The 23,784-nt window shown below is 39.1% G+C and overlaps 1 protein-coding gene across 20 annotated transcripts in view; it reads left to right on the top strand.

Moving 5' to 3' along the window:
* The window catches only part of Ptk2 (protein tyrosine kinase 2), a 265,206-nt gene that overhangs the window by 173,492 nt on the left and 67,930 nt on the right, over window positions 1-23,784 (top strand). For all 20 annotated transcript variants that reach the window (XM_033760874.1, XM_033760884.1, XM_033760882.1 and 17 more), the window contains 6 exons: window positions 3,282-3,366; window positions 10,566-10,666; window positions 12,718-12,833; window positions 13,882-13,982; window positions 14,124-14,213; window positions 17,393-17,597. In XM_033760874.1, the coding sequence (XP_033616765.1) occupies window positions 3,282-3,366; window positions 10,566-10,666; window positions 12,718-12,833; window positions 13,882-13,982; window positions 14,124-14,213; window positions 17,393-17,597 (698 nt within the window). The remainder of the gene's footprint in view (window positions 1-3,281; window positions 3,367-10,565; window positions 10,667-12,717; window positions 12,834-13,881; window positions 13,983-14,123; window positions 14,214-17,392; window positions 17,598-23,784) is intronic.

Raw genomic sequence — 23,784 nt, 5'->3', positions numbered from 1 at the left:
TTGGAAACTGGATAAAGAAGATGTGGTTTTTCTATAAAATGGAATACTACTCAGCCATAAAGAATGAGAAAGTAGATTCATTCATAGTTAAATGGGTACATTTTGAGGATATACTTCTAAGTGAAATAAATAAGGCACACATATGAAAATACTGAATAGTTTCTCTGGTGTGAAAAACTAAAATAGTACTCAAGATCCTAATGGGACAATTAGCAAATAGGAAGAAAAGGACCAAAAGTGTAGGGACAGTGAGAAGGATAGGGAAGGGGGAATAAGGGAAAAGGAAAAAAATATGAGAAAATGTAAAAATGGAATTAAAGTGTTTGAAGCGGGGAGGGGAGGGGAGGGTGAAGGGAGGATGGGTACAACGGGGAAAAAATGAGAACCAAGACCTGGCATGTAAAGGTACAAGAGCCCAGTAATGAATGTAACTGTACTGTCTACCTAGAATGTACCAATAAATTAAATTAATAAAGAAATTATTAGATTCCTGTACATGACACATCTTTATTCCTCTCATTTCTCTTTCTCCATCTCATCCATCGTCCTTGTTCCCTTGAACTACTTTCCTGTTGCAAGAGATCTGTACCCTTGTCCTTTTGTATCCATTCTTTATCATATTCTTTGTTTATACTTTTCCTCATTCAAATGAGAGATACTGTGGTTTCTGCTGCCTGCCTTACAAGTACAAGGGCCTGAGTTCGATCCCTGGTACAAAAAAAAAAAAGATACTATAGTATATAAGCTGGTGTGCCTAGATTATTTCACTCAACATTGTATTTTCTAAGTATGTCCACTTGCCTACAAATGTCTCAAATGTGTCATTCTTTATAGCCAAGTAATAGTCTATTTGAGGCATATCATTTTTAAGATAACTTTTCCCCCTTCCCTGGAGAAAGCAAAGAGATAGATAGGTTCAGTATATGAATCTGGACTGAAAGAGAGTGGAGACTAAACATACCAATTTGAAGATTGACATGTTAAGTGTCACTTGAATCCTTTGGCAATAGATGAGGCAGCTTATTAGAGGTGAGGCCAGGACTGAACCTCACAGTATATGTATAGAGTCAAAGCAGAAAAGAGATAAAATTTCACCTTCGTAAGTTTCCTAATGCCAGTTCCTCCTACCCATGACTGGTATTCAGAGGAAGACTGGCATAGTTAAGCTTCATTAGTGCTCAATAAATTAACCTTGGATACCATTTCAGAGCCAAATCTTCCAACAGGTGGCAGCTCCATCCTGTCTCAGGGCAGTGGATCCTGCCTAGTGTGTTACCAAGCTGCCGCCCTTACATGGTTCTTGTGATAACTACAAATTGCCTTTCTTCATCCTTCAGGCAGCACTCTGTAGGGAAGAAATTGCCCCTTCTGGCAGCATGATGCTGTATGCCTCCCAGCCTCTGTTGATTCACCTTCAGAATTCAGATTGCAGGAGTGAGATGACATCTAAGATAACATGTATAAAGCACAGAAATGTCAAAACCTGTTGAGAAATTAGAGATGGTACACCCCCTTGGGGACCAAATAACTCCATACTCTTCTAAGAAGGTGTAGAGGGAGACAGACAGAATAGCATCACACCCCTTGAGTGTTGCCTCTTTCCCTCCTGAACCACATCTCTGCCTGGTTAATCCACCACACTTCATAAGGAAGCTTGGGAAAGATTCTTAGAAAGGAGTATAACAGCAGCAATACTGGGACAGAGTCAGCATTTCTTAAACCTCTGTAAATCCCCATTTGCTCCTCTCTTCTCTCCTGCCCTCTTTCTTTCCTCTGTCTCTTTTCTCCCTTCATAACACAGTATGAGGCACCTTACAAAAATACACAGTATGAAGTAAGATGAATAAGTAATTCTGAACCCCAAGGTAAGGCACATATAGTTGCTATCCAGACTTATCCCTTGATTCTTTTGATAAGCTTTAAATGGTAAATCATTTTTCATATTATATTTCTAGTATTCCTTAAACTTTGAACTTGGAAAGACAAATGTTTGGGCTTTTATGACAGTGCATTTTTTTTGTTTTTTCCTGTGTTGGTGGTCACACCTGCCCAGGCTCTTTTGCTATTTTTCCCTCTTTGTCCTGACCCCTTCATTACACAGAGCTACAGAACACCACGCTCAGACTTCTATCTCCCTTGATGATGTCGTGCAGTCCCATGAACCGGGCTACTTCTGATTCCCAAGTCCACTTCAGGCTTCCTCCTGTATCCCAGGCATAGTGTCCTGCTACCCACTATACCCTGGTGCTTCTACGATCTCATTGATGTCCCTAGTTTGCCATCTTCAAAACAAAACTTACTTTTCTTCTTCTGTCTTTTCAGTTTAGCTTCTCTGGCCAAAAATAGGAATTCCTTGTTCTTTCACCCAGTCCATCTGGAGCCACTTTCTCTTACCTTCTAAACATATTGAGAAACTCAACCCTTCTGTCCACCTTCACTGTTGCCACACTTAGCCAAGCCACCATCATCTGTTGCACAGGCTACTACCATAGTGGCCTGCAGAGTTCCCTGACTAATCTCGCCACAGCAGTCTCCGCACAGCCAGGTCCTTTGGGACCTTATATCAGGTCATATACTCCTCTGCCCAGACCCTACCCTAGGCCCCTATTTTGCTTACAGTAAAAGCTGTGTCTGTGTACTGGCTTGAAGGTCCCACTGTTCCCCTCTGACACTATAATCTCCACCCTCATAATACTCAACACCAGCCTTACTGGTCACACATATTTTCCTTGAGCAGGCCATGCGCATTCCTGCTGTGGCCTGGAGTAGTACACCAAGCTTGACCGCAGAGCTAGCTCCTTCTTGTCCTTCAGATCTTTGCTTTCATCTTGTCTTCTCAGTGAGGTCTTCCTCAGACAACATCTATAACCCCTTCTCTCACATCCTAATGTCTCTCCATAACACTGTTTTTCCAGTATATTATATACTTATTTGTTCTTCACTGCAATAAAAGGTGGACAAGAGCAGGAACTGCTGCCTCTGTTGTTCACCGATGATAACTGCCAGGCACCTAGGACAGCGCCTGCCATATAGCAGACACTCTCAACATTCATTATAGGTGAATGAATGACTCTCTGCAGTGTTTGACATGAATGAATATCTAATTTTCCTTTGAGGATTTTCTACAAAATTTTAAATATTTTTCTTTTAAGATTTTATAGTTCTAGTCCTATCTGATACAGAATCCACAAAGTTACAAAACAGTTTCTCGTGAATGTGCCTGATGATTGATATAGAGAGCCTTTTTGCATATGCATGATTCTGTAATTTCCTTAATACAGGAGAATCCAGCTTTGGCAGTTGCAATTAAAACATGTAAAAACTGTACTTCGGACAGCGTGAGAGAGAAATTTCTTCAGGAAGCCTGTAAGTTTCTGTAAATTTCTGTGGAACTCCATGTGACTTTCTGTGAAATCATATCTCTGAAGAAGAAAGATAACTGTTTTTACGTTTTTGAGACAACTATGCTGATTTTGCTTTGCAAATTAACATCCATATTTTCACTGGTATACATCTATAGATTTTTGCCATGTAAGTGCTATGTATTACATGTAAGGATAGATGATATATTTTCTGTTTATACTTTGGTGGCTATACCGTTAAATATCTTTGTATTGAAATTGGTTCACATATATAAAATGATCCCAGTCCAGCAACTGTCAGGCCTGGGAATGTAGAGATGCACAAGACAAATATGCTCCATGGCTTTTTGGAACTCACAGACTACTGGAGAAGTAAGGATTCTAACCAGTCCCCTAGTCCTACTGTAAAATCAGAAAGATTCACCCAAAAAGAAACTTCAAAAGAAGCGTCTTATGAGGACTTCCTAGGAGATTTTTGCTAGAAGTGACTTTCTCCACCCACATTCCCCTGGCTCTTGGTTTGGGTATCCTGTGATTAAGCTTCCTTGGGTTAGTTAGGTGTGACTAGATCTTCTCTTCTGAGAGTAAACTCACAGAGTGCAAGGGACTTGTCCATTTTGTACACCTTGAGCCAACTTTACCTGCTCTCAGGCTATGTTGTTTTCCTTCTGTCACAGACCCTTGTCATCCTCCAAGGCTCCTGCACAAAGAACCCTTTTCATACTTAAAATAGGCCTCTCCTTGGTGTTCTCTGCCACAGGACCGCTTTGTTTTCCTCCTAAGTATTCATGATTAAATGCATATGTTGTTCACATTGATTATTGTCTGTCATTCCCGTAAGGCTTTAAGCTCAGGGTAGTATGTCTGTTTTGCTCAGTGCTCCATACCCATTCCCAGAACAGGGCTTGACACATGAAAAGCAGATGTTGTAGGTGTTTTCATTACATCAAATGAATGCCTTCCACTTTGCGTTTTTGTAAATATTTGCCACCTAAGCATCCAGTAAATTAATGTGATGTAAATCATTATTGTGACTTAATTAAAAGTTCAAGTACATCCTTAATCCTATCCTTGAATCTCTTAAGTTATTTATAAGAAAAGACCTGACCCATGACTTCTGCCTCCCCTCACTTATTTCTACAGAAAACACAGACAACATCAGTTATTGTTGCCCAACTCTATCTGCCTTACCTTTGGTGGATTTCTTGTGCATATGTATTTTCAAAATCAAATTTCAAAATTTATCTTTTTCTAAAATTTTGAATTTATATTGTTTTTTGTGGGGCATCTTGTAGAAATCAGATATATAGTTTTATAGGAGTAATTAAGTCAGACTGACCTTGTTTTCTTTTTTTACTTTTGGGGGCTGTAACACATGCAGTATATAGTGGTGCCTTGGTTGACAAACTTAATTTTTTTCTACAATTCACAAACCAAATTGGACAAGAGTCAAATCAAATTCAGTGGTTAGGTTCAGTAATGACCTTATGGGGAAATTTGATTGAGTTCCCATCCAGTTCAGTTTGCAGTCAGAATCATGGAAAGAACTAAGTTCGTGAGATGAGGCACCACTGTATTTCAGCTCCAGCAGGGCTTTAACAGATGTTCATAGAGTGGGAGAGACAGCCTAGACCAGGGATCTTTAGGCTTTTTCTGAAGAGTAAGTAGCCCATTTCCAGTGCTACAGCCTATGTGTACTCTGTTGTCACTATTCAGCTCTGTTGTTGCGCCCTGAGAACACCTACAGACAGAGAGAGTAAGATCCCCACACTCTAGGAATCTTCTTGCTGTGGCTTCCCACCAGCTGGTTCTAGTCTCTTTCCCTCTTTCTCCCCCAACATTTCACCAGTCAGGAGTGGTTTTTACCATTGCCTGGCTAAATGAATTACACATTCCCACTTTATCACATGCCAGAGGAAAACCTAGATAGACCAAGGTCATCTTGGCCCAGAGAGGAAAAGAATGGGGTGTGCTTTTTTTGTTTGTTTTAGTTTTAAAAATAATCTTTTTTTAAGTTAATAGGTGCATTACAGGAACCGAAAACTTGAAGCAAAGAACAAAATCATTCACAATCATAAGCAGTTTAGCTGGATGTTGTTCTAGGTCCCATGTACACATGCACAATAAGCCATTTCGTATGACTAAGTTTGTACAGTGTATGTCATGCTTTTTCCACACATCATGAATATTCACCAATTCAGAAAACTATAATCCTGCCTTTCTTGGGAGCAAAAGTTTCACTGAAGATAAAAATGGCAGCAGGCCTCTAGAGAGAGGTATTGGCAAAGTTACAATTATAATACTGCATTTCATTAGTGCTCAGTTGAAAGTGAGACATAGAGCAATGGAGTATACCAAGCCATGTGTCTGAGAGTTATCAGATCTCTACTGTCAAGATAGTAGCAAGAGCATATGTTCCTACTGAATTATTAATATATTTCTACAGTATAGCTAGAAGATGCACGCACATTGATTCCTTTCGCTAAAATGTGAATCTGAACACTTCGCACACATCTCTCCTTGTATGCTTCTTTCCACCCCTCTTCTGCCAGCCTAATGACAAGTCCTGATGTATGCACACTGCCAAGAGATGTTGTAACAGTTCCAAGTCCAAGTCTATCTTTTCTATCAATTATAACAAAAAGTACATAAATTTTGTCAAATTAGCTGCCTCTGGTTTTTATCATACATTGTCCCCTTAGGACATCTATAAAACTCAGATGCTGTGCAGTAGAGTATGAACTTGGTGCACAATAAACCCAAGTAATTTACCAGAAATCCACATACAGGCCCATGATTATAATCCAAAATCATCTTCCAGGTGTGAAGATACTAGCAAAGAGCCCTTACCATATTCACCCTCCATTTTCCCTCTTCACCACTTCAGTGACTAGGTTCAGGACCACATCTAGCTCCAAGAGGTGGCTTTAACAAAGGTCACTTCCAGGAGACAGTTCTTCCTAAAGACTAACAAAAGGACATTTAAATAGGGATTATTTTACTACTTCACTTTTAATACCCAGCAATATTAACATTCTTTGTATGTATAGAATAATGACAATACAATCTGAACTCACTTAACTTCCCACTCTGTGTACTTCTCCTCCCACACCCTAATAAGAGCTAGCATACTCTCCAATACAGCAAGTTTCACAATTCCATTCCCAGAATACAACCATTCCTGTGAAGTAACAACAACAAAAAAAAAACTTAAAGCATGTTACATTAGTCCTTGACTTTTACACATGTACACTTTAACATCTAGAAAGATGTTTCCAGTAGCAACTTAAATGCCCCATATTTATAGGGGCATTGAGTAAATTGCATATACATACTTGGCAAAGGCTATGAGTTTAAAAGTGTCATCTAAATAGGAACACTCTGAAAGAATAAAAATAAATAGGAATACTCTGGTCAAGAACCCTTTCTCTTTTCCATATTTTTTACATATGCATATGTAATACTTAGAGGAAACTTTGACAGTTTTGCTTCCTAAGTGGTTTTAACAACATTATTTCTAATGAATTTTAAACCAGAGTGTACTCAGCATGTTAGTTTACCAATTCTACTTCTGTCATACATTGTCAACCTCTTGAATATCTAGAAAAACCAGATGTAAACTAGGACTCCTGTGTCCTTTCTATACAACTATATACACTGGAAAGTAAAACAAAATACAGACATAAGGGACAGTAGTCAATCTTGCTTCACCAAAACCACATTGATTTAGAACGCTTTGCACTTTCTTTTCTTCCTTATTCTCTGAATATATGTCTACTGCTCAGATTAGTGATTTAATTATTCCATTTCCTAAAGACAGTATTTCATTATTAATTTTAACAAAAGTATATCTACAAAATTTGTTGTTTACTACCTCTACTTTTATCATATGTTGTGTTCTTTTAAACATCTAGCAAGACTAGGTGTTTCAAATATGACTCAAATTTGTCCATTATATACACATTAGTGTTGAATAAAGTATACGTAACAGTGGTCATATCTGAAAGTGTCTTCTGCCCTAGAATCCTTCATTTCTTCTCTGTTACATGTGTCATTTAAATGTGATTTTACAATTACACTTCCCAAAGTCCTTTTCAGAAGACAATTTTTCTATGAGTTTTAACACAAAGTTATACAAAATGTGCTAGTTTACTAACTCTTGTAATGCATTGGCAACCTCTTCAATATCTAAAGCCTAGATATTATAAAATTAGGACTCATGTTCAGTATATACACTATATATACAGGATACAAGTGTAAATGAAATGCGTGTAACATAAGAGTAGTGGATACACTGAAATTTTCTAACATACATTTCACCTTTCACACTTGCTTCCTTCTCATCTCCCTCAACCCATTGAACAAGTACAGACAGTATATTGTTTAGAAGAGGTTTAACTATTCTCTTTGCAAACATAGTATTTCCCATCAGTTTTTAAAAGATATTTACAGGACTGGGAATGTAGCTCACTGCCCAGCAAGGAAAAGACTCTGAATTTAATTCTTAGTTTTGAAAAAAAGATATTTTCAGACATTCTCCTACTTATACTTTTAAATATAGGAAGCATTTCTGCATATCTAAAATTATATTTTTTCATGTAAGAATTTGTCTGCTATCATAGAACACTGATAAAATTGCATATGTAGCAGTGGTTGTAATATGCAGTCTCTTGTAAATATAACCATTTTGGTGCTCACTTCAGCAACACATATACTAATTATGACCATTTTGGCCTTGAACCATTCCCTCCTGACTTCTATCTTTCCGCCTTCACCCCAGTGGACAAGTATAGACAGGCATATGTAATGTTAGAGATTGTTGAATCCAAAATTAATTTACAGAGGACAAGCCTTTCTGTATATTTCAACACAAAGTATACAAAAAATATTCTAACTTTACTTCTTTGTCATACACTGGCAATCTCTTTAACATTTAGGGACTAAATGTTGCAAAATTTGGATTTATTTGCCTGTTATATACACTATATACACAGCAGAATAAAACCCACAAAGCAAAATTTGTGTCCAATAATGTCCAAGTACAGTCACACTAACATATTACCTTTTGTATTTGCTTCTCTCCCTCCTGCTGCAAACACTACTGAACAAGTACAGGCAGTACCATATTGCTGGTACTGCCATTCCCTTCCCAAAAAGATATTTATGAAGTGATATTTTACTGCCTCTTCATTTAACGTATTTTGGGCACTTCAATAGTTTAAAGTGAGGACTCCATTTATCTGATACATATACACTGTAATCTTGATTAAACTGCACACATTTAACAATAATTGAAAAGACCTTAAAAATATTCAAGTTTAAAACCTATCCCTTCTCCACTAATCCAATAGGCTAAAATGCTCAAATTTTCAGAAGACAGTCTTTCCTAGGAAATTTAACACAAAACATACAAATCTGTTAGTTTACTGATTCTACTTTTGTCAACCCTCTTTAACATCTAGGAAGAGTAGATGTTGTAAAAGGACTCATTTGTCCTTTATATACCCTACATACACAGCAAAGTAGATCAAAATGCACAGGCATAAGGGACAATGGTAACTTGCCTCTCTGTAAGTAAGTGCACTAGCACAGCATGCTGCATTTCATTCTCTTCCAGGAACTAGTGCATACATACAATTTGCACTACTCAAGAGGGGCTTTGCCTATTTCCCCCAACAAAATGACACTTAATGTGAACTTTGACAAAAAGAAATTTACAAAATGCATTATTTTCGTACTTCTGCTTTTCAGCATGTATCCGGCACTTGAGAATATCTAGAAAGACCAGATATTTTAATAATGTATTTAATGTTGTCAAATATACAGCTATATAGTATTGAGGACTAAAATGCACACACAAAAAATGATTACAATTTGAACAACGCCTTCTACATGTAACTAGTCTGATATGGGACCTTCTTTTCTCAATATCTTCTGCTGCATCTCCTCTAACGCAAAGATCAAAGGTGGACAAGTATCATTCCTAGTGTTATTTCACCAAATGGTCTAATGAACTCTATTTAAAGTTACTTCCAGAAGACTTTTCTTTTCTGTCATTTTTTAAAACAATGGGTGTTTGTAAGACTTAACATTTTCTAACTCTACTTCATACGTCAGCGACCTCTTTACATCAATATTGTCCACGTGCAACAAGTTTTCTTTTAAAAGGTTGTTGGAGGTGCAGGTCAAGAGCAGCTTTTACACAGGCTTTTTAAAAATGGCCAGTAAATTTTCCCAAAGGGTGGTGGGCATTTCCAATTAGCCAAATGTGCAGTGTTACTTAACCATTTCTCTCTTTGACAACCACCCAGTTGTTAGCTGTTCCACCAGCCCAAGGCCTGAGCTCCCTCACCTTCCAGGATGGGTGAGGCCTTTATTCATCCTCATCACAAGGAAGTAGATCTAACTGGGATACCACACTCACCCCAGGTCCTGGAACTGCACAGTTCTACGGCTCAAAGTGGCCACGCTTTCAGACTTGCCTCCTAAGACCCATGTGACAGCCCTCTCTTGCAGTCAGGAGGCCACCATTCTCACCACGCCACACTGAAGCTGGGAGCTTTGACTAGGCTGGCAGGGTTGGGACAGGAGACCCTCCAGCTTCAGGGATCCCAACTGCAAGGTGGCAGCTGCCATCAGGTCATCAAGGTGGGGCAGAGAAGTAGTTCACCTGTGCTTCATAGCCTGGGCACAGCCACTGGGCAGTCACAGTGAGGGATCCAAGGACTGTAGGGCAGAGGCAAAAGCACATCTCCAGACCCCCTGGGCCACCTGCTGGTGTCAGCAGAAAGTCCTGAAGGGCCCTAGGGGGGCAGGCCACTCTGTTTCTAACTGTGCCCTCTGCCAAAAATCAAGAATGGGTTTTCTTTCCCCTTTTTCATCCTCTATCCCCCCGGCATTAATTGGCTGTTACAGTTATTCTGTGCCTCAACAGCACAAAGAGTTTTTCTATGTCATCTTGTGCCCCCTTAAGAGATGAGTGAGACTGGGGTCAGGGATTTAGCTCAGTGGTATCACTGCCTGCCTCACAAGTGCAAAATCCTGAGTTTGATCCCTGGTACGGGGTGTGGGGAGATAAGCAAAACTGACCCAGGGTATTGAGCTCAAAGTCCCCACACCATTAGTTTTGTGGCTCAATTAGACCAGTCTTAATAAAAACTAATAGTTATCAAAATAGTAATTGTGGACAACTTTTTTCCCTAGTAACAATGCGGCAGTTTGACCATCCTCATATTGTGAAGCTGATTGGAGTCATCACAGAGAATCCTGTCTGGATAATAATGGAGCTGTGCACACTTGGAGAGGTACTGTGATCTCTAGACCTGTCTGGCTTGGTGACTAAGCAGTAGTCACACTTTGTAATCATTTAGTCTGCACTTGGAGTTTGGTATCCTTTACTTCAGCAAAGGAAGTATGGTTTTCCTGGATTTTCAGGGGGGATCTTATTTAGGATTACATATGGTCTTGATTTGGAGAATATAAATATAAATATCTTCATCATTGAGCCACTTGCAGTGGAAGTTGCCTGTTGGCCCAACTTCTAGGGAGGCTGAAGTGGTGGTTGTTGTTGCTGTTATAGGGTTTTTTAATGTATATGTTACAGGAGAGTATACTCAAGGACTTGTACATCTAGGGAAGTACTCTACTACCAAATTACTTCCCTAACCCTCTTTCTTTTGAGTCAGTCTGATTCCAAAGCTAGCAAATAACATGATCCTCCTGCTTTGGCTGCCCCGGTACCTGGGATTAAAATTGTGTGCCACCATACCCAGGTAGGCTAGGAGTTCAAAAACAGCCTGGCAAACATAACAAGACCTTGTCTTCTAAAAAAGAAAATCATTAAATTCCCTTTACCCAGTACTTGCAGCATTGTCTTTCCCATCCAGATATTTTATAGGAACTGGTAGCAACAGCCAGCCAAGTGCTTCTTTTTGATGCTGTTGCCTAAAGAACTAGCCTGATGAGTCAAGCATGAAAGAAACAATGTTAATATGGACTTTGGATAAATTAATGTTGAATTTAGTTAAATCAAAACAATTTCTTAAGGTTTTTGTAGAATTAGGGTGTGGTGATATGTACCTATAATCCCAGCACTCAGAAGGCTTAGGTAGGGGGATCACCATGAATTCTAGGCCAGCCTGAACTACATAGCAAAACCCTCTCTCAAAAAAAAAATTGCAGTGTCTTCCAGACCAACTGCTATCAGTCATAGTTTCTTTGAAAAATCTGAGTAAGAATAATGTCAACAGCCCTCTTTGAAATTTTCCAAAATACAGAAACTTTAATCAGTCATCACCTGGAAACTTGCTAAAACTGCAGATACTTGTGCCCCACCCCAAGCATGCTGAATCAGAGTAGCAGGCAGGGAGGCAGGCCAGCACTCAGTTTTTATTATTGAATACACCCTTCCTTCTTGTCCTACATTTCCAAATGAATTGGAATATTTAGGTATATTTTGGATTCACAATTTTTTTCTGCTTTTGCCTTTGAAGAGTTTGCTAATTCCTGAGATTTTTAAAAAATCTACTGTTAGAGCCCAGGATGTAGCTCAAGCCTGACTCACAAGCATAAGGTCCTGAGTTTGATCCCTGGTACCAAAAAATAAAAAATCTATTGCTAACTGTTTCTCTTATTGACTTTGTAGAATTAGGGTATTAATAAATCCATTTGCCTCTCTTTTCTGTGTTAGTATTTAGCTAAGTTAACAGCATTAGTAGGGCCTATGAAACCAAATAGGATATAGTCTGTGACCATTTTATCCTTCTGCATTCGAACTGGAGTAGGAAATTGAGGAGGAATGCTTCTTACCTGTCTTTCTTCCTCATGATTACCTACCGTTAGATACAGTGGGATTTGTAGAAGCAAATGGACTGTTTTGTGTATTACTCTTGTTTGACAGTAACTAAATCTTTTTGTCAACTGTTACTATACAGCAATACTTCATACCATGTTTTTATTCATTCCCATGAAGCATGTCTTTTTTTTTTTAGAAATTATCTATAGTCATAAGGATTTTAATTTTACAGTATCATTCAAATAAAAATGACTAGTATCTGGGTTTAAAATGTTTCATTTGTTAGGCAGTTTTTTATTTAAGGAAGAATTTAAGCTATCCTCTTATTATTAGATATGAATATGGAAGGCTAGGGCTGTAGCTCAGTGTTAGAATGCTTGCCCAGCATTGTGCAAGGCCCTGGGCTTCATCCTCAGCACTGGGGTGAGGGAGGGAGGTTGGAAATGGTCACATTATTAAGTATAGTTTTTTGCTTTTTGTTTTCGTGTTGCTTTTTATTGATATATTTTTTTCTATCTCTGATTATTTCTCTTTTTTTTATCTTTTTTATCTCTCTAAAAGCTGAGGTCATTTTTGCAAGTGAGGAAATACAGCTTGGATCTGGCATCTTTGATCCTGTATGCCTATCAGCTTAGTACAGCACTTGCATATTTGGAGAGCAAAAGATTTGTACACAGGTAAGACAATCATGAAGCTGCTAAATTGCTGTCTGAGCAGAGAAGGCAGTAGATGAGACTGGAATGGAAAGATTACTCACTGTGCCCCGTAGATACATTTATACCATTGTAATCTGCTCTGCAGTCACTAGAAAGTCATGTGTGTTACATCCTTTCGAATGAAGTACCATGGCATGTGACTACATGGTTAAAGGGTTTTTTGTGTGATGCTTTTAGGACATTTATTCCCTTCACAAATACAATCAATAGACTGTACTTGGCACTAGCACAGTGAACATGTAAATGGTTACCAAAACACATAACTGTCCCAGGACTTTCCAGGATATAACAATGTTACTAGTGACATCTATTTACATTCTGCAGAATTTCTGTTTATTTCTGTTTATAGCTTGCAGATTTGTAATTTCAACCCAAGTGAAAATATCCTCACAGTTTGTTTTTCAAGTACAGTTTGTGTCAGGGTTATTGGTTTTTTTCTTGGGGGCGGGGTTGAGACAGGGTGTCACCCTGTAGTTCAGGCTTGCCTTAAACTCACTCTGTTCTTAAACTCATGGCAGTCCTCCTGCCTCAGCGGTTCAAGTGCTGGGATTACATACTTGTTCCACCATTCCTAACTATGGGTTATCTTTTTTCTAATCAGCATTACAATAAGTTGCATCAGCAAAATCATTCATAAAAGTTCATAAGATAGCATTTAATGAGATATGTCAATAATGGTGAAAATACAGATCTAGTTGTACATTACTATCAGTTAATGCAGTTGGTAATATGAATTCATAAAAAGTAATAAGCATTTTCAATAATAAGCATTATTTGCAAATATATTTTGCCATCATTCAAAACATGTTCATTTGTAAATATCTACCAAAGGCATATATATCGATGAAATAAAATATATATATATTTTTTAACTTAATAAGTCTGTTTACCATTGTATATAAGCTGTCTCATTTTCAGTGTACCTACTGATATATCTTTATATAACATAGATGAATTTGGTTTTTTTTGTTTGTTTGTTTTCACTGTGTTAAAATTTATTTCTTATTAGGGACATTGCTGCTCGAAATGTTCTGGTGTCTTCAAATGATTGTGTAAAGTTAGGAGACTTTGGATTATCCCGATACATGGAAGACAGTACTTACTACAAAGGTAAGAAACCAGAGCAATAAGAGGGTCCAAAGGTGTCAAATAGTGGAAGCTTTTTATTTTGATACTAAAAATCTCACTTAGCTCTCTTAGGTTCTCGAGCATCTAACAGGGAATACTTATTTTCTAAAATTAATCTTCTAGCTTCTAAAGGAAAACTGCCCATTAAATGGATGGCTCCAGAGTCAATCAATTTTCGACGTTTTACCTCAGCTAGTGATGTATGGATGTTTGGTGAGTATTTTTTTAAATTTTGCATTTTTAAAAAGTATATTTGATATATTTACAATATCTACATATATTCTACAGTATGATCTCTTTCCTGAATATGTTGGTTGCTTTGCCACCCCTAAACTGACCACTTCCTTGCCCAGGGTTACTGCAGGTCCATGGATGACTGACCATAGAGCAAGTGCTGGGCAACAGCTCAGGCACACTTCAAGGGCTCTACTGTTTTGTTGGAACATCTTGCTGTCACTCTTCCCTCCTGTTCCTTCTTTTGTCTTTTATCCCTCACAGGGTGATATCTGTCTGGTTTCCCTTTTCTTTGTATATCTTTACTGTGAAAGACTTAACTCCTAACATGTCCTTCTGGCCTCTTCATCCTGGAGGGTCTACACTTGCACTTCGTCTCCTGCCTGGATCCACTTGTCTGGAAGCATGGAAATTGGCCCTTATCTTCCACAGCCTCTTCTTTCTTGATGTGTGATCTGTCCTTCCCAGTGCCCCAAGGTGATTCCTCTTCATTCTGCTCTGTAGATTACTGCTGCACTTTCCAACTAATTCAAAGGGGGTCTCTAGCCCCTCTGTACTTTGTACATAAACTGCTTTATCCAAATTGTAAAATTACTTCCTCTTATTGTGGGTGGCACTCCTGCCTTTACCTTTCCTGGTGTTACTCCTCTCTGGAATACCTTATTCTTACACCTTTTCTGTAGTTGAAATCCCATCTAACCTTAAATGTTCTCTCTTCCATGATGCCTTATGTAGTAGGTGTGTTGACCAGATACTGACTCCCTTTCTCTTCATTCCCTGAGCTTTCTCTCTGTCACAACACTCATATGTTATCTTGTGAGCAGTCTTATTTGCAAACCATCTCTGCCAGGCTAAAACTGCTTCAGAGGAGGTGCTCTGTTAAATTTATGTACTTTTTCTATAAATAAAAATAACTTCATATTTATCAAATAAATTTTCTTACTTTTTCTCCTGTCTACTTGTTGATGATTAATAATGATTTAGAATTCACTAATTGGTAATTAAAAGAAAAGAACTTTCAAGTAAGAAAGAAAGTCATATAATAGGATTAGAAAAAGGTTCTAGAGTCCAAGTTGACACTGGTTCACAGAGAAGGACTGCAGTTGTGAGCTGTGTAACCCACAAACCAAATTATGTACTCTCTCAAGGAGGTTTCCCATTTCAAAGGTTCTCATATGCCTATTTATCCTCATTTTACCATTTCCAGATTGGGGCATATCATAAACCAGTGGCATTGCATTTGGTATTAATTGGGGCACTGGTGCAGTTTTCCTTGCCTACACTTGTGTTGACTTTATTTATATTGTTCCTTTCACATCCAGCTAAGCTTAAAAGAGCTCTTTTGGTTAAAAATAAAATAAACAATTTAAAGCACTGGGATTATATTGTAATTAAGTTGGCTCCATTTTTTGTCATGTGAAATAATTGTGCTTTCTATAATCAGTGGCATGTTAGGTTTGATTATTCAATATAATATTTAAAGGAATGTAAGTTTATTGTGTGGATTAATGATACATGTAAATTTCCAAGAAAGGTGCCTGCAACCTGTTGAGTTCTCAAGAAATGATAACTACCCTTGTGTTATATGCTGATAATAGTATCAGGATTTCTAATGAGAAAAGCAGCACCAAGGCACTTTTTTTTTTTTTTGGTACTGGGGATTGAACTGGGGTCCTTGCACTTGTGAGGCAGGCGCCAGAACCACTGAGCTAAATCCCCAGCCCAAGGCACTATTTTTTTTTCCAGAGGCTCTTTACCTTGAAATTACTGGAAATTACTAAATTTGAGACCAATTTTCGAATTTGATACACATTGATGTGGTAATATGGCTAGCCTCCTTCATTTCATTCTGTCAAATCACAGTTCTCCTCAGAGTATCTTTTTGGTTTTTTTATTCAGGATCTCTCTGTAGTCCAGCTGGCTTCAAATTCATGGTCTTCCTGCCTCAACCTTCCAAGGACTAGAGTTACAGGGATGTGCCACTGTGCCTGGCTCTCTGGTGTTGTTTGTGCAGTGTGCATTTTATGATAGGAGTAGACTTAAAATGACAATAACTTCCAGAGGAGAATCAGGAAAAGCTTCATAGAAAAACTATAGTACAGATATCGCTTTAAAAAGGGAAGTTTGAGAGCCAGGGATTTAGCTCAGTGATTCTGCCACCTGTTTTGCAGGTGCAAGGTCCCAAGTTCCAAAAGTCCCTGGTACCAAAAAAAAAAGAGAGAGAGCTGCAATCCAAAAAAGGGAAGTTTGTGGGGGCTGAGGATTTGCACAAGGTCCTACTTTAATCCTCTATGTCGAAAAAAGGGAGGGGCAAGTTTGTAAAGAAAAGGGCATGTAACACACAGTGTGGTCCCAGCACAGGCATGCTGTTGCCTATTCAAGAGAGTGAGAGATCCAGGGTGGCCAAATCACAGAGTAGCTATTGCAAGGTGCTACGAGAAGGTATCAATCGCAGCATGAGACTAAACATTCCTTTCTTACTGTATTACATGTCATCATCGGCATTAGGGATGTTTTTGTTTGTTTGTTCATTTGAAGGTGACTTTTTAGAATGACTCAGAAGATTGCAGTTACACCCAAGGATAGAGGGCAAGTTAAACTTTCTGAGGTTGAGCTGTGTACAAGATCATTGCAGCACAGGGAAGTTAACAACTTTGTTGTGGGGAAGACAGTGAAAGCAACCTAGGCAATAATACTCTTAAGCACCTAGGCAAGATATCTGACTTTTCTAAAACTTTAAGACTTGAGTTTTAGTATTTTCCTTGTTAGGCCTTAGGTCAGCAGCTGTAATTATAATCAGGTTGGATTGAAGTTGGGGTAGAGGGTGGATCTAAAACTCATTCAGCTTTTTGTTTTAACTGCTTCATCAAGCCATGAAGTATCACTGCAGCTGGTGGGCCACTTTCTAATACAAGATTTTCAGAAAAGTAAACCCCTGAGAAAAATTATGACACTTTCTTTGACAATTTATTATTCACACCACTTTAAACTATTGCTGTCATTATTTTACATTGGAGTCAACTGAATGATACTTTGGTTAGATGAGTTACCCCAAACCTTACCGCTGGTTCTCAGAGCCAGCTGTGGAGTTGTTCCTGGAACCTGGGAATTCCACCCTTCATGCTGAGCTCACTGCTGTTTTCATTCCCACTTCACAGGTGTATGTATGTGGGAGATACTGATGCATGGTGTGAAGCCTTTTCAAGGAGTGAAGAACAATGATGTGATCGGTCGAATTGAAAATGGGGAAAGATTACCAATGCCTCCAAATTGTCCTCCTACCCTCTACAGCCTTATGACGAAATGCTGGGCCTATGACCCCAGCAGGCGGCCCAGGTTTACTGAACTTAAAGCTCAGCTCAGGTAGGAGTGGGGTGGAAGGGCCTGGGGCGGGGGCAGATCTTGCTGCTTCTCCTTTACAGTCTTAGCATTCTAAGTTCATTTTATCAGTACATCTAAAGCTGAACTGCTTCTTCTGCAAAGGCAGTTACTTTTAAATTTGATTTACTCTTGTTTGTACTTAGCTAGAGTCTTTAGTGAATTATATCTTAAATCTTAATAAAGTTCCAGTTATGATCCCTTCTCTCTGTCCTAGCTTCTGACTTAGCGTGACTTAACGCATCCATAATCATTTTGTCCCTACTTAAATCTCATCTAACCCAGCCCCTTCACTTCCTGCTCTTCCTTCATTTGCTAGCAATACCTATTTGAGTCTCCTGGTGCAACTTTGCCATTCCACATGCAGAGTGTCTTTGCCACCTCATGATTTAGTCTCCAGCATCAAGTTTAGATATCTCCTTTCCAGAAATTTCCCTAATCAACCCTGTACCCAAAGAGATAGCCCCCCGTTTGGCATGCTTTGAATAGTTACACTGTTGTATTTGAAAACCATTGCCTTTTTGTGGATCTCACTTTGTGCTAGACACTGTTAGACCCCAGCCCTTCAGTACTCCCTGTTCCTTGGGGGTCACATAAGGACTACATGTGTGCCAAGTCCCTCACAGAAATGTTTGGCTAGTCTACCTGTTGCCTGGCTCAGGGAGGTCATGGTTTGCTTGTCTAAGTCCCCAGCTCAACTCAGCTCCTGATGGCATCACCATGTCTCACTCATTTATGTAGCCCGGTGCCAAGCTTAGGAATGAGCTCCATGTAAGCATCCAATGAATGTTTATTGAATTGAATGCCTTCATAAATGTTATTTTACCATGATATGTAGGCACAAAGAGTTTAATTACATAAACAACATTGTGATTCAGTGTATGACATACTGCCTCTTTTCACATTTGGTGAACTTCCTGATTTTATATGAGTTTTTTATTTATGTGCTATATTTCAATCTCCAAATATTATGATTTAGAAACCCTACACGCTCATCTGGCTTACCCTTTTTAGCTGGTGACTGAGCCTTCTCTAGGCCTCAGCACACCTTCAGGTGGCTTAGAAGAAGGCTTCTTACAGGAAGCATCTCAGGAGAAGTAGGACATATTAGAAGTATAAATGACTCATCTGGTTAGCTAGGGTTTGCTAAGTACATTCATGCTCTGAGATAGGTTCAGTGCATTCACAGTGACCAAACCTGGTCCTTGCTCCAGAGAGCTTCAGATCCAGTGCTAGGGACAAAGCATGAAGTGCTTTATATGTGCAGCAAAAACAGTGCTCAAAAAGACCAGCTGTGCACTTGGTCTCCCATACTCTGGCCCATAAGCTGTCTCCACGGACCTGTAGAACAACTCTGCGCTCCTTTTTGCATGGTAGGCCATCAGGTGTTTGTAGACAGCAGCATTCTTCTCTCTCCACATTCTCTTCAAGCTGAAAATTTCCAGTGTTCTCTTACTTACATATTCTATTATATATTTTTGTTTTTTTGGTACCGGGGATTGAACTCGGGTCTTTGCGCTTGCAAGGCAGGCCACCAAACCGCTGAGCTAAATCCCCAGCCTATCTATTATATATTTTTGAACATAGCTTTATTTCATGTTTTCTCAGAAATGGTTTTTGCTCCTCTTTGATCTTTCCTCAGAACTTGTCAGCTCCAGTCTTTGAAATTCCCTCCTTTTTGGTACCAGCCAAAAGGCTGTCATCACTCTCCTTGCTAAACATCTCCCTCCCTCACCTATTTGCCGTCCCTCCATCCCTACCCAAAAGACCAGGCGTTAGCCACATCTCTGTTCTCAGCCTCCTGAGTGCCCTCAGTATTCTTCCCAGTGGTTTGGCTTATTCACAAGCTCTGCCTCTTCTCTCTGTTGTCTTTAGCTTTGGTCCCACCTTTTCTCACAAGTCCCGGACCTACATTTTAAATTGCCAGCTGGACATTATGTTATCAAAAAAGCAAAGTTGTTTCCATCTCTTCTGAGCCAGTTCTTCCTCCCCTGACTTGTCTCCCATCTGTCTGATGAAACTGATTTAGTCTTCCAGAAATATTGATGAAAGGTGACTCCCTTGCTCAAAACAACTTCCAGTGGATTCCCATCACCGCTTATTTTCAGGCAAAGGTTTGCAGTTAGCAGTTAGGCCTCCTTCGGTTATGGCTGGGAAACATGTTCCTACCCCTTTTACATGCCATGGATAAACTCACTCCCTGCCCCAACCTAGAATGCCTCCTCCACCAGAGACCCTCCCCATCTGTCTTGGCCTCTTTCTTGCACTGGCTCTTTTGTAACTTTGCAACTGACTAGCCTCTACCTGGAGTCTCCAGTGCCTTGTGTTCCTGTATTCACCCCACACTGCCATAGATGGCTGCCTCCTGCATTCCACAAATGCTGTTGAGCCTGGTGCTGGTCACTGGGGCACAGATGACCGAAGCACTTTTCCTGCCCTCGAGGAGCTCACAGTCTAGTATGTCTCCTCCCTACTAGACTGAGGCTCCTTGAGGACAGGGATCGTCATACTCACCTTGGTGTTGCTGTACCTGCAGCCAGAAGCACTGGTGGAGCTCGTGCCTCTACTGTAGTTCATGATGTCTTCTTGGGCACATCGAGCACCGGTAACTGAGCATTCATTAATCCTGTCTGTTTTCATCTGAAATGGAGTTTAACTTTGCATTTTGAACCTTTATAAAGGGCTACCAAATAAGGTGATAAAATTTAACCTTAATAATATAATCATGTCCTGAGTTCGATTTCTGGTACCAGAAAAAAACATATATACAGTCACTTGCTTGGGCATTACACGGACAGTGTATCACAATAAACTAAGTAGTTTCTACTATTGAAGTTTTTTTTCTTCTTCTAGGGTTTTCAGAAAAAATAAATGTTGAAAAACCCTTACACACACCACTGTAGTCAAGCCTGTTTCCAAACCCATTCTCTTTCTGAACCTTAAAAGTACATACAGTACTTTCAACAGCAGTCTTTTATCCCTATGGCCCCTACTCAACCTGAACTGGACTGTGTGACATATATAATGAAGCTATTAGGCAAAGTTATTGGAAAATTACTTGGTCATACTTTCCTGGGTAGATCTTGATGACACAAGGAAGCTGTTGTACTCATATCCTGTTGCCATATTTGTAAGAGTGAATTTATACAGATGTAGAATGATCTTAACTGGTCATTATCTAGTGTAAACAAATCCTCAATAGGAATATTTTAAGTGATCAACAGTGAAAATTTCTCATAACATAGACTTCAGCAAGCATTTTTGTGTCTTATGAATGACAGATTAAGAGTGTAGTAAATAAGAATGTACTAATAAAGTGAGACTCACTTTATAGTTCAGGCTGTCCCTGAACTCACTATGTAGCTCAAGCTGGCCTCCAACTCATGGCAATCCTCCTGCCTCTGCCTCCTGAGTGCTAGGTTTACAGACATGTGCCAACACACCTGGCCTGTACTAAATAATTTTTAATGGAAAAGCATTTAGTCCCTTTTTAGGTTCAGTTCATTCTTTGGTACTGTGCCATAATAAACCACTCTAAGCCATTAATGATAGCACACACCTTGTCTATGGCCATACCACCCTGGATGCGCCCGATCTCGTCTGATAGACAAGACGTCTTAAACTATGTAATGAGCCCCTGTCTCAATAAATAAATAAATAAATAAATGATGACATTTTTATGGAACTATTGCTAAAAAATAGCATATCCCACCAGTTCTCTCCTTGACAAAAATGTTTGTGACACAACCTGAGACCTGGGCATGGTGACATATACCTGTAATCCCAGCATTCTGGGAGGCTGAGATAGGCGGATTGCCAAATTTGAGCCTTTTAGCAGTTTAGGGTAGCCATGTCTCAAAAATAAAAAGGACTGTGGTGCAAAATCCATGCACTCAGTTCTAGGTTTTTATTTGGTTAGTTGGTTTTGGATAGGGTCTCACTGTAAAGTACAGCCTGATCCTTGAACTCCTTGTGTAGCTCAGTCAGTCCTCAAACTCACAGCCCTCCTACCTCAGCCTCATAAGTGCTTGGAGTACAGGCATGCACTACCATGTCTGCTCAAGAATGTCAGTTTTATCTCAGATTAGGGAAATATTTTAAGGTTGTGTACATTTCTTAAGTCTTTTCAGAAGGGATTTAAGGGCAGTAAACAAAATTGTCAGTTTAATTTTTTGTGCCATGACTTTAATTATTTCTTAATTTTTTTATTGAGGTATAAAAATACTCACCAACACTGAGTATAATAGTCTGTGAGCAGCTCAGTGAATTTTCATAAATTGGACATGTCTAACCAGTGTCCAAAACAAGAAAGCAGCATCCCAGAAATGCCCCCTTTTCTTTCACTCTTCACTCTTCAGGGACAACCACTGTCCTGACCATGGATTAAGTCAACTTGTTTTTTAACTTCATATGATGGTACTCATTGGTATGTGCCATTTATTTACAAGTTAGTTTATAAGCTCATCGATTTAGGTAGTCACTGTTGTATAGTGTCCCATTTGTGAAGTATTTAGCCACTCTATGATTGATGAAGTGTTGGATGCTTTCCAGGTTGGGGGTGTCAAGAATATAGCTGCATGAAATAATTGTGAGTGTCCTATAACACACATGAGGGCATCTCAGTCAGCTGTGTACTCATGAATCTAAAATTGTGCACATGTTTAGCTGTAGCAGACACTGGCAGTTTCCAGTCTGGGTTTTTACCACTTTTTAGTGTGTCCAACAGAGAGCACAACTTTCAGTTGCTGCAACAATAGTTGTTTTTCAGGGTTTTGTTTTTGGTTTGCAGTACTGAGAATTGAATCCAGATCATACTGGCTATACCCTTAGCCCTTTAACTTTTGGAAATTATTGCCTATTCCTAGCAAGCCAGTTTCACGGAGGAAGTAACAGGAAATAAGTGGTGCATAAAGGAACTTACCTGAACTTGTGTGTTCAGATTGTAAGCACTGCTTTAGAAAACAGTTATATTTTAGATTGATCTCTATCACTGAGCTCTTTAGAAAGAGCTTCCTGCATTGATAGCAAGTCTCTATCCTTTACACTTAGTTTTACTACTTAGAATATTAAGAAGTAACTGTTCTTAAACACGTGTTGCCAGGCATCCTGCTACAAACTCTATCACAGTCCTTGGAGATATATGTGGCCTCTTCACCGTCACTGCACAGGTGAGGAGACAGACCTCTTGAACTTGGCCACAGAGCTAGAGCCATCATCCCCCACTGCCTTGATGTTAGGAGCCGCCTCCTTGATGTTAAGAGAGTGCTGACGTGATTTGGACTGATGAGCAAGTTGTTAATATTGTTGAGTTAACAGAAAAAAAAAAAAAAAGAAATGTCCTGTTATACAGAATTTCTGCTTCCTTACGTTGTTTGAATATCAAAAGGTTCTATAGCATCACGGAGCACCCCAAAGAGGAGCTTTCAGAGTGACACAGTTTCCAAGTGTTACTTTCAAAGAGTTTGTCCTTTTGGCAATACAGTCTTTGTTTTTTTAACACATCTTGAGTGTGTTGCATTTTATGGCTGTGGCCCCAGTAATCTCATAGATAGTGGGGAGCAGGTGTGGAAGTTTTGACAAGGCTGAATCTTACAGAGGTAACTTTAGGCAGACTGGAGCCAGGCCATATCTACTGGTGCCATTCCAAGGAGGATACTAGAAGTTTCGGGTTTTGAGGGGGCAGAAAGAGTTGGAATTGCATGTGTGTGTGTGATTTTGCTTTGGTCTTTTCTATATTATACTGTTTTTAACTTTATACTGTATTGTCATGTTTTGCTGCTTAATTGTATCTTACAATACTATGCCTGGAAGAATCTAATCAAGGCTACTAAAGCTTAGATAAGTGGCTGAAGATACAGGTTTCTTACATCTTTATTTGTTGCATCTTGTTATATGCCCAAGGTAGTTGGGAACAGAAACTATGTTTCAGTTGATTTGAGAGGCTACCATTCAAGGTAGTAGAAAAAAATATGTGTGTGTGTGTAAATTTTTCAAAGAATGCCTAAAAGGATGTGTGATCTTACTTATAAAAATAAGTACTGACTTCCTTATAAAAATAGGATCACAAATACTGCCCACATGATTGTTTTCGGGATTAAATGAAATAATTCTTCCAAAATGCCTTTAGTTACACATAGCCCAAAATAGATGTATACTTTTTTTTTTTTTTTTT

Source organism: Fukomys damarensis, unplaced genomic scaffold (assembly GCF_012274545.1).
Source record: "Fukomys damarensis isolate Sample0158 unplaced genomic scaffold, DMR_v1.0_HiC HiC_scaffold_5, whole genome shotgun sequence".
Taxonomy (NCBI): Eukaryota; Metazoa; Chordata; class Mammalia; order Rodentia; family Bathyergidae; genus Fukomys; species Fukomys damarensis.
The sequence above is the reverse complement of the archived record's forward strand: the minus strand, read 5'-3'. Positions and strand labels throughout refer to the sequence as shown.